Source organism: Martes martes, assembly GCF_963455335.1.
Source record: "Martes martes genome assembly, chromosome: 10".
NCBI lineage: Eukaryota > Metazoa > Chordata > Mammalia > Carnivora > Mustelidae > Martes > Martes martes.
This window is the reverse complement of record NC_137898.1, coordinates 57,131,586-57,146,077: the sequence shown is the minus strand read 5'-3', so window position 1 is coordinate 57,146,077 and position 14,492 is coordinate 57,131,586. Positions and strand designations below refer to the sequence as shown.

At 39.4% G+C, this 14,492-nt stretch overlaps 2 protein-coding genes across 2 annotated transcripts; one reads left to right on the top strand and one right to left on the bottom strand.

Annotated features, from left to right (window-relative positions):
• Nucleotides 1-1,951: 1,951 nt before the first annotated feature.
• On the top strand, nucleotides 1,952-2,905 carry LOC308350043 (olfactory receptor 51E1; the record flags this gene model as incomplete). The annotated part of the gene is made up of 1 exon (XM_080815043.1): nucleotides 1,952-2,905. The coding sequence occupies one exon, from the start codon at nucleotides 1,952-1,954 to the stop codon at nucleotides 2,903-2,905; it is 954 nt and encodes a 317-aa protein (XP_080671169.1).
• A 10,246-nt stretch (nucleotides 2,906-13,151) lies between these two features.
• On the bottom strand, nucleotides 13,152-14,162 carry LOC308350146 (olfactory receptor OR51C1-like; the record flags this gene model as incomplete). Its single annotated transcript, XM_080815149.1, has 1 exon — nucleotides 13,152-14,162. The coding sequence occupies exon 1, from the start codon at nucleotides 14,112-14,114 to the stop codon at nucleotides 13,152-13,154; it is 963 nt and encodes a 320-aa protein (XP_080671275.1). The 5' UTR covers nucleotides 14,115-14,162.
• Nucleotides 14,163-14,492: the final 330 nt, after the last annotated feature.

The window sequence follows — 14,492 nt, the reverse complement described above, 5'->3', positions numbered from 1 at the left end:
TACCTCCTTGGCCATGCTATCCTCATTAGATGTGTATTGAGGGATACTTCTTTTGATAAAACTCACTTCCATTTTCAATAAATGTTAACTGAATACTAATTAACAAATTGGTAGGGTTCTTGCCATTCAGGAATCCATAATTCAGGGAAAAACAAATATAGCAATAATTATATAGTTCAGGACTATAAATGCTTGAAAAGAGGGCAGAGGGCAGGAAACATTTTATTATACCCAGGGGTAGAAGCTTAGCAAAACAGCATAGGAGAGAAATAGTAAACCAGGGTGTGAAAGATGAGTAAGATTTTGCTCAGTGGGAAGTCAAGGAGGGGGATCTGGGAAGATCTTGATGAAGGGATGAGAAATAAAAAAGACAAAAAGACATAGAAGCATGGGAATCAATGCCAGCTTCATGAAATGGCATGCATTCTAAAATGCTAGAGCACAGGAGCCGTGGTCAGCAGTGGTGAGAGAGAAACCTAGGGCCAGATGCTGGAAGACAGACTTTTTTGCCACAGCCTAACAGTTTGATCTTTTTTCTAGAATTAATGCAGAACTTTGAAAGGTATTTTTTTTTAAGCAATATATAGTGAGCTGAGTTCATTTGCTTTGAAGATTACTGGAATTGTACAGATAAACAAGGAGGCACTGGAGGCATGGCAGACAGACTCAGAGTCTCTGAGCTTGTGTGGCTGTTCAGGCTACCCTGCAGAAGAGAGGACATACTAGAGGAAAACAGTTAACAACAGCAACAGATGTAATTATTTGCCCATTTACTATGTGCCAGGCATTGTGTTAAATACTTTATACTCATCATCTTACTGAATCTTCACAATGAACTCTGTTAGGCAGCAAATATTATCCTCATTTTAATGATGGGGAAACTGAGGCTTTGGATGGTTAAATCATTTTCCCAGTGAAGTTATCCACTGGGATATGAATCCAGGACTGATTTCAAAGCTCACAGTCTTAACAACCATACAATATGGCCCGTGGAAAAGTTTGTTTTTTGAACAGGGTGAGTTTGATGTGCTTGAGAGACACACAGGTGATTCCTTTCAGTAAGGCTTTAGAGTTATGAATCTGGATCACAAGAGACAATTCAAAGCTTGCTAAACAGATTTGGAATCCGTAGTTTAGGCATAACAAATGGACTTATAGAAAGGGACAAGATGCTCAGGGTAGAGGGTATAGAATAAGAGGAGAACTAAGGATAAATTTCTGAGAGCACTATTATCTAAAAGTATGCTTAAGGGTCAAGGAAAGGAGGCTGAAGATCCAGAAAGGAGACCAAAAACTGGTGATCATAGAGTGCTTACAAGCAGTAGGAGGAGAGGAGAGAATTTTTAAGAAGGGGGGAACTTCTTGTAGTGTCATAGGTTATAGAGAGGTCAACACAGAAGGTTTAAGACACTGATGACTTTGGCTTCTTTGCCTGAAATTCTAAGTTAAATTTGGCTCCTTATACCTTCTCCCTCCAGCAGTTTGAATTAAACTTTCATTCTCTGCCCTAAATCTCATGCTTCTAGTGTTTTGCTCTCTGTCTGGTCTGAGGGAACCCTCGTGGAATAGCTCAATGATGGAACAAAGATTCCTGACACAACCTGAGTCCAGTGAATGGTGTAAGTCCTTCCTGATGCTGGCCATGAGCTCTTCTTCACACTCAACTGCTCTCTGCCAACTTGTCTTAGTATTTCATTTGTTTTCAGGATTGACTTTAGAGGTGGGATTAGTAATTAGAACTGGGTCTTGAGTTGTAAATGGTGGTTAGGTTGAGTTTAGAATAGAATCAGAGCTTGGATAGTCAATGAAGTTAGAGTTTGGGCTAGAGAATAGGACATCAGGGTAGAGGGGAAAAAACATGGTATTGGGATCCTGGAGATTCTGACAACGGCTTGTGTTTTTATTCCAGCATTTACCTGCCTGGCACTGGTTGAGGCTCAGCTTCTTCACTATGGTGGACCCCAAAAGCAATGAATCCAGTGCCACATATTTTATTTTAATAGGTCTTCCAGGCTTGGAAGAAGCTCAGTTCTGGTTGGCCTTTCCATTGTGCTCCCTCTACCTTATTGCTGTGCTAGGTAACCTGACAATTATCTACATTGTGCGGACTGAGCACAGCCTACACGAGCCCATGTATATTTTTCTTTGCATGCTTTCTGGCCTTGACATCCTTATCTCCACTTCATCTATGCCCAAAATGATGGCCATCTTCTGGTTCAATTCCACTATCATCCAATTTGATGCTTGTCTGCTACAGATGTTTGCCATCCACTCCTTATCTGGCATGGAGTCCACAGTATTGCTGGCCATGGCCTTTGACCGCTATGTGGCCATTTGCCACCCATTACGCCATGCCACTGTGCTAACATTGCCTCGTGTTACCAAGATTGGCATGGCTGCTGTGGTACGGGGTACTGCACTTATGGCACCCCTGCCTGTCTTCATCAAACGGCTGCCTTTCTGCCACTCCAACATTCTTTCCCATTCCTACTGCCTACACCAAGATGTCATGAAGCTGGCTTGTGCTGATATCCGTGTCAATATCATCTATGGGCTCATTGTCATCATCTCTGCCATTGGCCTGGACTCACTTCTCATCTCTTTGTCATATCTACTTATCCTCAAGACTGTATTGGGATTGACACGTGAAGCCCAAGCAAAGGCATTTGGCACTTGTGTCTCTCATGTGTGTGCTGTTTTCATATTTTATGTACCTTTCATTGGATTATCTATGGTACACCGTTTCGGCAAGCGGCATGACTCCCTTCTACCCATTATCATGGCCAATATCTACCTGCTTGTTCCTCCTGTGCTCAACCCTATTGTTTACGGAGTCAAGACAAAGGAGATCCGGCAGCGCATCCTTCGTCTTTTCCATGTGACGACCCCTACTTCAGATCCATAGGTGTCAGTGAAAATTCCCTTTTTACTCAAAGTTTTTCAGTTCAGATTTTAATATAAACATTTTAGAAGGCAGTAATAGGGAAAAAAATCTTCCCTAGCTAAGAAATACAACTGATTCTTTAAACATGAAACTGGTTGGAGAATCTCTATAAGATAGGGGTAGACCCATATCCTACCAATCCCCATTTTAAAATGTTATTTTCCCTTTATAATTCTCTCTATATAATTATTAGAACCTTGAGGTGGTTATGGCTGGAGAATTATTGTTTCCCATTTAACTATTTAGCCCAAATCTCTAATTGCTTGCACTGATACTCTACAGCATTCTGAAATGAGAGTGACACATCTAAGGGATATTGATGAAAGGGTTAAGCATGGCAAAGTAAAGTAAACACAAGAGTGCAATACAATCAGATAATCTGGCTTAAAACTGTGATTTCCTTTTCAGAATCCCTAACTGGAATGGATCCCAGGAAAAAAGATATACTTGGATTTTCTTCTTTAAAATAATCTCCACAGAGAATAAATAATTTCTGTTCTTCTGAACACCAGCCCTTAAGAGGAGGATTAGAAGTAGAACCTTGAAAAGACTATAGTTACCTACATTAATGAAAGAGAACATACTCTGCTTTGAGAGTTTCACAGCTCATGGATACTTTTCCTTACTTAATTTTCTGATCAACCTTTTGATCTGGGAAGAATATGATTAGTATCACTATTATACCAGTGGGGAAATTGATGTTAATGGGGATCAATGAATTATGTGAGGTCACAGAAAATTGTCTTTTGATGCCCAATCTTATATTATGGGGGAGGGTCTGTTAGGAAAACCTGTGTTAGTGAGTTACACATTTCCAGAGTCTTGCATTTTTTTTAGGGGAGGTATTTAATTTTCTTCCTCACTCATTTAGTATTGCATATAGGAATTTCCTGTTAATGTTGCTGATGGCTTTAATCCCAATAGTTCTGGGTCCATTTGCCACCATACCTGAGTAGTAGCAACATAAGTGTGTTTGGGTCACTCCCCAAAAGTGGCTAGTTTGGAAAATAGTGTGGTTAACAGTAGAGGCACTCACTGGATACCTGGAGTAACACTTCATGGAGAAATGCAGCTCAGAACAACTAGAAGCTCATGTCAGAAATGGCAAGTCTCCCACAGACCAGGAATCAAGAGCAGGAAACATCATGAAGCTGAGCAAGGTCAATGGCCCATGTGGCTAGTCAGAAAGCAAGGTTAAGGCAAGCAGGGCTCAAAAGAAACTGAGTTGCTCACATAACTGGACACCACATATCCCCTAGACTCTGAATGGCCCTGCAGGGGAAGCTGACAGGATTAGTGCTTGTAAAACAAGACCGTAGGAGAGGCCAATAAAGACTACACCCCTGCCAGCTGTCCTTAGCATGAATATGATCCCAGAGGTCTACCTAAGAGCCTCACAATGTAGATACAACACTTCTAGAAGGAAGCAGAAGGGGAAAGAGAGGGTGTGGGCACTCCAGGAGTGCAGTGGGAATAGACAGAGCAGAAATAAGACTACCACCCATGGTGGAGGGGGTTTATCAGGCCCAAAGAGAGGTACATGAGTGTGAGAAGTAGATAGTATAGAAGAAAGCATTACACAGAGCCAGCCAGAATTTTCTGGCTATAGTTATCAGACTTCTTGGTAGAGAGGGTATAGAGAGAGCATTTCTGATTCCTTGGACTGGAATCCAGAAGATGAGAATTGCGAGCAGTATAGAATCTCGTATGTTCAACTAGGTGGTGGCCAGCAGAACTAGGAGCATAAACTAGAGTCAGTACAGTCTTTGGTCATTTTGGATGGAGAAGCAGCCTCTTACCCAGTAGTACCCTGACACAGGGATTGGGAGAAAGAGAGAATGGAAGAGGAAGATGTTCGTTCTTAGAAGGAAAGAAGTATATGATCATTGTAAACAAACTTGTACACTCTCAAAATATAAAAGAAAAATGTAATAAATTCCAGTAAACTTTCACATAAAAAGACAAACATTGTTAGCATCTTGGTGTTTATTTGTCCAGATTTTTTTTTGAGTAGGCTCCATGCGCAGAGTGGAGCCCCACAAAGGGCCTGAACCCACAACCCCAAGATCAAGACCTGAGCTGAAATCAAGAGTTGGATGCTTAACCAACTGAGTGACTGTGGAGCCCCTCTCCAGACTTTTTATTAGTGTTTGTATGCATGCTTCTGTATGGGCATATGATAAATGTGTGTATCTGTTTCATATCTGAAAATATATATTTGAAAGCCTAAACAGATGAATCAGACATTTTATAAATTTTTTCTAAAGATGCAGCCATTATCCTAGATTTTAGAAGGGATTCCGAGTCTGTGACAGTTAATATGCTCAGGGTAAGTTTCATGGGTTTGATCTTAAGTGACTTAAACATTTTGTGAGTATAAACACACACACACAGACACCACCACCACTACCACCACCCCTACCACTACATTCCTTATGTAATTTCTTAATAAATACTAAATGCCAGATATAGAGGCAAAGCTATTGCAGGACTCTTTTGACTTCTAGATAAGATTTCTGGTCACTTATTTCATGAATACTCACTGTGTCACCTGGAAGGGCCTGGAGTTAAAGACAAGAATGAGAGGGATAGGCTGCCTCTTTAGGAGATTTGGCTGGAAGTTAACGTATGTTCTGGACAAAGACCTTCATTATGTGCCTTTCACATGGGTATCTTTTTACCTTCCCTATTTCCTTTGTTTGGACATTGTTGTCTCTGTCCCTACCATTCAGTTACTTGGATCTTTGTTGGGTCCTGGAGAAGTCTGAATAATAGTAACTCTCAGTCTGTAAGTTACTAATTTTTTAAGGTTTATTTAGAAATGTTTAATAAACATGACTTGTGTTCTCCATTCTGACTACTAGTGCTCTAGTCTCTTGCTTAGAGTAGTGCCATACCTCCACTCCTCGCCTTGAACATCTTTTGCACTAGTCCAAAATCCCATGTAGTCTGCAGGAGTTTTTCCAAACACAATTCTGTTTATCTTGCTCCTCTCCTTAAAAAGAGGGTCTTTTGTTGCCTGCCATATAGCATTACTTCGTAGAATGACAGTAGGCCATTCTTTTTTACTTTTATACTGGTCCCCATCTAATTTTTTTGTGTAATATCTCTAATTTTTCCATGTAGTGTTTTTCAGCTACTTTATAGTACTTGCTCTCAGTGGTTTCTTGCACTTTTAAATCCTCTCTTTCACTCTGTTTCCTTTGAATTGCCTTTTGCTGTTTTTTCTTTTTAGTAACACCTTATAAAAGGAATCTCTTTATCAATTTGTCAGGCCAAAAGAAACATTTTCTCTTCAGTGTCCCAGACTTTTTGGCTCATACTTTGGAACAGGACCATTTATAGTTCAGAAAAGTTTGGGTGAGACTTCTGAGTCATATATGTTCAAATTAATAAGATACCCTTTATTACTTCTTTAATTAAGATGAGATAAGACTCCCTTGGGTGCGATGCACATGCATATGGAGGGTTAAGCTTTCCACTGTCTTGCCTTTAAGATAGACCTAAATTTGGGAAAAGTCCATATTATACCATTGGTTTAGGATTTCAGAGTTGATGTTTATTATTATCTCTTAAGGTACAGTAGTTCCTGCTTATCCACAGGGGATACATTCTAAGACCCTCAGCTGGATGTTTGGAACTGCAGATAATATCAAACCCTATATATACTCTACTATATTTTTTCCTGTATATACATACCTATGATATAGTTTGACTTATAAGTTAGGCACAGTATGAGGTTAGCAACATAACTAATAATAAAATAGAATAAATTATAATATACCATAATAAAAGCTATGTGAATGTGGTGTCTCTTTCTCAAATATCTTATTGTACTGTACTCACCTTTCTTCTTGTGATTATGTGAGATGATAAAATGCCTACAGGATAGATGAAGTGAGGTGACTTCTGTAGGCATTGCGATGCAGCACTAGGCTACTATTGACTTTCTGATGACGTGTCAGGGAGAGATTATCTGTTTCCAGATGCGGTTGACTGCAGGTAGATGAAGCCATGGAAAGTGCAACTGTGGGTAAGGGGGGGGAAATACTGTATTCTCAGAACAACTTCTTATCCATTGCCCTCACATCTCAAAGCTTTCTTTATGTTAAACTTGATCCGAAGGGAATGTAGCTGATGCAGAATCAGATTGTAGTTTGCCTTTTCCACTCCTAAGGAAGCTAATGGGAATACAGGGCTTTTAATTCTGAGAAAGTTAAAGAATGGGGAGATGGAGAATCTGGATATCTGAAATGGGGACATAGAAGAGGACACAATTGTTGTTGTTAGACTTTACCATGAAAACTTCCAGGCAATGCTTCACCAAGGAAAATGGTAGGCAAAGAAGTCTCTTGGAAAAATGGACATTCCTGAGAGAGGTTACAAGGAGAATCAGTGCTGAGGCAGGTGGCACCACATCACGGTGTCATAAGCCTAGCATCACATAATTAACACATTTATGTATTCTTTTATTCAATGTAAAGTAAGAACTATTTTGGGGGGGGGGTAAACAAATAGAGAAGTATAAGAGAGAGAACCTGACCTTAGAGAACTTCCATTTACTACTCTCAGCAATAGCCATGTGAGGTTGCAAAGTATCCTTTTTTTATAATGTCTGTCACTTAGAGCAGAGTGGGGATGGATGAGAGAAAGTCAACTTTAGATCAGAGGTCCTAGGGTAGTTTATATAGGAGGTAGAGCTTCTCTTCGTCGTCTTCCCAGACATGTTCAGAGCCCTGACTTACTTCTAAACTGATTTCCTCCTCCTTCTCTTATTCTTCCTTTTCATCTTTTTCACCACCACAATTGACAGGAAATCTGTTCCCTACCTTTATTTTTAAGCAGTTCTTGTGAGTTTTTGTTCTGTATTAAGATATAGACATACAAATGTAAAGAGAAGTCACACTTTCAAAGGTAAAGAGTGTGGAATTTGGAAGGTAAACATTGCTTCTAGTGACAATCACCCAGAAAAAATATCTTTAGAAGAGGAGGTAATGGGAAGGAACACTTTAAGAGGGAGTGGAAGATGTATCACCCTTTCTTGATCCTGACTTAAGATATTTTAAGTCTTCCAAGAGATTTTCCATTTCATCTAAGTTGTGAAATTTATTGGCATAATATTTTTTTATAATCTTTTTAATATCTGCAGCATCTGTAGTGAGGTCACCACTCTTATTCCTGGTATTGATAATTTGTGTCTTCTCTCTTGTTTATTTCCTGTTCAGTTTGGCTGGAAGCTTATCAATCTTAAAGCTTTTCTTAATGAAAGAGATTTTGGTTTCATTGATTTTCATTATTGTTTTCCTTTTTCTGTTTTGTTGATATTTCTCTATTATTTTCTTTCTTCTGCTTATATTGGTTGTAATTTCCTCTTATTTTTCTAGGTTCTTAAGGTGGAAGCTGAGGTTACTGGGGTCTTTTTTTCTTATATAGGTCCTGTAGTGCTATACATTTCCTTCTAATTACTGCTTTAACCCACACCTCACAAATTCAATATGTTTCATTTTCATTCAGTTCAAAATAATTAGTGATTCCCCTTTTCATTTTTGCTTTGACCTATAGTTATTGTAGATTCTGAGTTAGGAGGTCCTGGCATAGGGCTCAGCAAGCTATACTTAGCAAGGTTTTGGAGCCACGGCCTAAAATGGGAAGTGTGAGACAGCAGATGGAGATCACATTGGCCATTTGAAGGTAACTGGTAACTGATGAGGGATCCTTCAGGACTGTGCTTTATTTGGGGTATTGTGTGGTATGGAACAAGAAGACAGTCTCATTATAGAAGCACAGGAATCAGCTCGTTTCTGATGGCACTATTTCCAAGGCTTAACAGGTTTTGTCTTCAGTATGATGTGAAAACAGTCTTAATCAAAAAATTCAAATAACAACCTCTGAAACATGTGATTTTATATGTGATTGAGAGTCATTTCTGTTTTCAGTCCTCAGATTCCCTGATAGGTATTCCCACAACACACTTTCTTCTTCTCTTATAATACTCATATGTTTGGGAAATGCTTATTTAATACTTGTGTTTACTGCTGAGCTGTATGTGAGTGTCTGAGGGCACTGTTTCATTGAATCTCTTCATCTTTGCACCCTCAGCATTCTGCAGTGTGCCTGGGGCATAATATGTACTTATGGCAGACATTGACTATTGTCCACCAAACCTAATTCCTTCCCATCCTGGACATACAGTGAGGCATTTTCTAGCCTCCTGTGAGTTGCATATGATTAAATTCTAGCCACCACTTTCAGTGTGAGTGGAAGTGACCTGTTCCACATCTAGGACTGGCTCGAAAACCCTCCCATGTGCAGTGTTCTATGTTGACATCACATGTGACTTAGGAACCTGTGTGTTGCATGTGGTAAACCACCAGCAGCCTGAGTTCTTGAAAAGTTATGAAGAGCCTCACCCTTCTCCCTACAACTCCCCACCAACCCATATTTGCACCAGTTGAAGAGGTGAAAACTGAATGTGTTAAGTCTCTGAACATATTTTTGTTGTTGTTAAAGTAGTCTAGCCTTGTAAATACAACACTGAATAAATAGTTGTTGAATAAATAAATAAAACCTGGAAAGTGAGGGACTCAGTTTAGATTAGGTCAGACTGCTGTCTATCCTGCCAGAGAAGACACTGGAGGTCTGAATTTATGAATTTAATATAAGGAAGCTTACATTATTGTTCCTGCTTCCTCTTGGTTATTCAAATTTACCATCTCAATCATTTCTAGCATGCATTATTCATTATGTTCAAGTCTCTTCCATATTCAAAACAAGTATAAACCTGCCTAGATTTTATATTCCTCTTTTATCTCTTTCCTTTCTTAGTTGAATCTCTTAGAAAAGTTATCTATAACTTATCTCCAAATATGCATCTTTCATCTTTCATTGCTCTAATATAACTTCAGCCTCAGTCAAACTACCAAAGAGCATTCACCAGCATCATTAAGGATCTCTGTGTGTTTGAGGTTTTAAGTCTTTATCTTCCTGGACTTTTCAACAACATTCAACACAGTTGACCACTCCCTCTTTCTTGATACATTTTCTTCCTATGACCTCCATGGCATCACATTCATGGTTTTCCTCTTAATCTCTTTCAGTAACTCTCAGTTTCCTTTGCCACATATATTTTTTTTCTGCCTTATGAGAGAACATGGTATTAGAGGTTCTGGAATCAGCCCTTTAGTTGTTATGTAGTCACACTTGGGTTGATGGTTTTTATCGCCATCTGAGTATCATGACTTAAATTTTATCTCTAGACTAGACCATTTGGCTAATCTAGAGCTCCCAGGCTACAAGTCCAATGGCCTGTGTGGTCTAGCCATTTGGATGCTTCCAGGGGAGTTCAGGCTCAGAGTGTCCATAACCAAGCTCATGATATTCTTTACCAAACTAAGTTTCTCTATTCATGTTTCATATTCCAGTTAATCAATCATACCACCATTTACCCTGAAGTGTACCAAACTAGCAGTCACCCTTGGCCTTTCCTTTTTCTTTTCTTAGCTTCATATTTGATCCAAAATCAAGTTATACAATTTCTACTTATATAAGTTTGAACCCGTCTCTTTTTCTTTATTTCCACACACCCAGTCCAAGTTTCCACTAAATTTCATCTCAACTATTTCAGTGGCCTTCTGATAAATTTGCATGCCTTACAGCTTTAATTTAATCTGTTCTCTATAACAATATAAAATGCTGCATTAAAAATAAATGCGATTTTGTCAAAACTACCCTTATCCATGATTAGCACATTATTTCCCATATTTCTCATTTATGTTTTCATACTTGTCTTGAACCATAGGTTCTTTTCTCTTTGACTTCAATTATACCGCTTTTCATTCCATTCCTTTACTGCACCATGCTTCCTTCCCCTTCTACAAGCTCTTTGGAGACAAGGCTTTCTTTGCCTAATATACCTTTCCCTAAACATCTACTTTTTCCTAGTTAATTTCTTTTCAAAATTTGGACATCCTCATAATTAGCATATTTTGAGAAAAGCCATTCCTAATCCTTTGAATAGGTGAGATACCCTGATTATGTACTTTCATAGAAACATCCATTAATTAATCCATTTATTTAGTCACTGTGGTAGGCAGAATTCTAAACACCCCATGAAAACATCCTGTTCTAATTCCCAAAACCTTTGAATATGTGAAATATCACTTCTGGTATTGTGTTATTATATGGCATAGCTGACCTTAAGATAGATGAATACTTAGAAGAAGAGACATTCCTGCAACTAGCTGGTAACAGAAGAAGTTAGAGATAGTCTAAGTATGAGAAGGATGTGATGCATTGTTGCTGGTTTGGTGATGAAAGAGGTCATGTGAGCAGCCTTAAGGAGCTGAGGAAGGCCAATAAGACAACAATTGAACAATCTCAAGGGACTGGCTTCTGCCAACAGCCAAATGAATATGGAAACAGATTCTTCTCCAGGGCTTCCAGATAAGAAAGACACACGTCCCCTTTCAGCATCACTTTGTAAGTTACACTCGAGGTGTGCCACGGTGGCTCAGTTTAGTGTCTGACTTGTGATTTTGGCTTAGGTCATGATCCCAGGTCCTGGGATCAAGCCCTTCATTGGGCTTCATGCTCAGTGGGAGTCTTCTTGGCATTCTTTCCATCTTCTTCTCCCTCTGCCCCTCTTACTCATATGCGTTCTCTCTCTAAAATAAAAAATCTTGAAAAAAAAGAAGGTATACTCAAGCAGAAATATATTAACAAATCTTAGTATCATAATTTTCTTTCTTACAAAAACTCTTTATGGAACCAGAGTATTTAACTCAGGTATGAAGGACATTAATTCCGGGAAAATGGCCTGGGAGATCCTGTACGGTGAAAAAGTAGAAAACCTTTACTTAGGTGAGGAACTTTAGTTCAATCAGTTGGTTAGCACTTCTCATATCTCCAGGTCAGCTATCCAAGCTCAACTGGAAACCTTTTCACAAACTTTGCAATTATTTATATGTATTCTTTTCTCTGAAAGACTAGAGGCTCCCTGGAGTAAACATTTCTAAGTTATCTCTTAATAATTAATCTGTTACCCTTTTTCCCACTCAAATTCATGTATACATTCAAAGGAATTATTAAGCAGCTATTATTTCACAGATACCACTACAAACTGAGTATATTTTGGCACCCTTGTTTGGGGTTTACAGTCTAGTCAAGTGACAAACTATTATATATGTACATATGTTGCATAGGACACAAACACAGTCCAGTGAATAATGTGAAAAAGAGAATTGAACAGGATTTTCTGAGAAATTAAGCTTCTACTTGACTAATGAGAAATGAAGCTAGGAATGATACATAGGTAAGGGGGAAGAGGGGATGTGAGAACATTACAGGCAGAGTAAATGATGTCTGAGAAGACCCTGAGACCAGGTAAGAGCTTAAGCTGATAGTCTTTTTGGCTCCAGTCTCACTTATATGTCAACACACTTCTAACCTGCAATTCATATTCCTAACTTATTTTACAGTAAAAATATTTAATAAATGATTCATATGTTTTTGGACAAACCAATCTCAGCAGAGTATGCATAGTTCTGTACAATTCTGTACAGTTTGTACAACCTTTCTGGCTTCATCCTGTACCACTCCCCCTTCAAACTCTATGCCACAGTCACACTTGTATCAATATAACAAGTGGTAAAGGCATTAAGAAGTTCAGGAATGGTTATCTTCCCACAAACACATTTATTTCTTTGAAATATGGAGTCTTTTTTTTAATGTTTCTCTTTCTTCCTAGGTTTTTATCTTTCTTACTGAATTTGTACTTTGCCTAGAAAAACCCCATACATTTTTCAAGATGAAACAAAAAACAGTCGCTCCTTTGTAGAGGTTTGTCTGATCTTCCCAGGCAAATTCTGGCAACTACTAATTTGCAGTTCCTCTAGTAATCTCTTGCACAGAACTTTATTATGGCACTTGTGTTCTGGTTCTGTATTTACCTGCCTTTGTCCTGGTACAAGATTGTGTTTGTACCAGGAGAGAAAGGATCATGTTTAATATATTTTTCAGTCTTTAATCCCCAGCACTGTTTCCAGTACCAAGTAAACAGTGAATGTAAATTTGCAACATGGATTATCTTGATGGTCTTCTCACTAGCCTTGGCCAGGAGTTTTTAGTGCTTCCTAAGGGTAGCAGTTTCCTGCAAGGAATAGGAAGTCTCTTTTATGGTACCCAGACCCTGTTATATTTCAAAGTTTCATCAGCCTTGGTCTTTCCTCTTTAGCATCCTAATCATAGCCTCCCTGATGGGCTTGGATTTCACACTGTAGATGATGGGGTTGAGCACAGGGGGCACCACCAGGTATGTATAGGCAACTAAGGCATGTACAATGGGAGGTAGGTGCCCCCCAAAACGATGTATCATGGACAGGGTAATGCCTGGGATGAAGAAGACAAAAACAGCCAGGATATGGGAGACACATGTGTTGAAGGCTCGGATGCGTTCCCTGGGAGATGCCAGTCCTAGTACTGTGTGTAGGAGGAGAATGTAGGAGAGAACAATGAGCAGAGAATCTATGCCACCAGTGGACAGTGCCATACAAAGCCCATAGAGGATGTTTATGGTGATGTCAGCACAGGCTCTTCTCATCACATCAGGATGGAAACAGAATGAGTGGGACAAGAGGATCTTATTAGGGCAGAAGTTCAGACGTTTAAGCAGAAAGGGCACTGGGAAGAGACAAAGGGTAGCACGGGCCACAATGGCCAGCCCAATACTAATGATGACATTATCAGTGAGGACAGCTGCATAGTGAAGAGGGTTGGAGATTGCCACAAAACGGTCAAATGACATGGCCAGGAGCACCGATGACTCCACCACAGAGAAAGAGTGGAGGAAGAACATCTGGACCAGGCAGGCATTGAAACCTATGAGCCGATGGTCAAACCAGAGCACAGCCAGGGTGGTGGGCAGTGTGGACAGGGTGAGGCCCACATCGGTGAGGGCCAGCATGGACAGAAAGTAGTACATGGGCTGGTGCAGGCTGGGAGTTCTCCTTATAGCCAAGAGGATCAGGCAGTTTCCAGTGAGGGCCACCGTGTACATGGAAGAGAAGGGGATGGAGATCCATCCATGAACAGCCTCTAGCCCTGGGATGCCAATCATCAGGAAGGCATGTGGCTGGTAGAAGGAGATATTGACATAGGACTGGGAAGGCAGCATCTTTGGAAAGCAGTTGAGGTTTCTGGAAAGATGTGACTTCTTTAATCTGGGCAGAAAGAAAGATAATGACAAGATACTTGTTATTAGGAAGACAATTAGTCATGCTATGTAGGTTATTTCATTATTTCCACCTTCTCAGCTCATTGTATTATTAACTGTTCCAGGAATATATATACATTAGCTAATATGTCCTCAAACCAATGTAGAATGTAGGGGATAGTCTAACTTCCTCATGATTACCATAAAATAAATGATTGAAATAGAATTAGAAATTAGTTATTCCTGTTCTTTCTTTCCTTCTTTTCTTCGTCTCTTTCTTTTTGTTTGGAGCACTTTTTAAAAATTTTTATTTTTTCAGTGTTCCACGATTCATTGTTT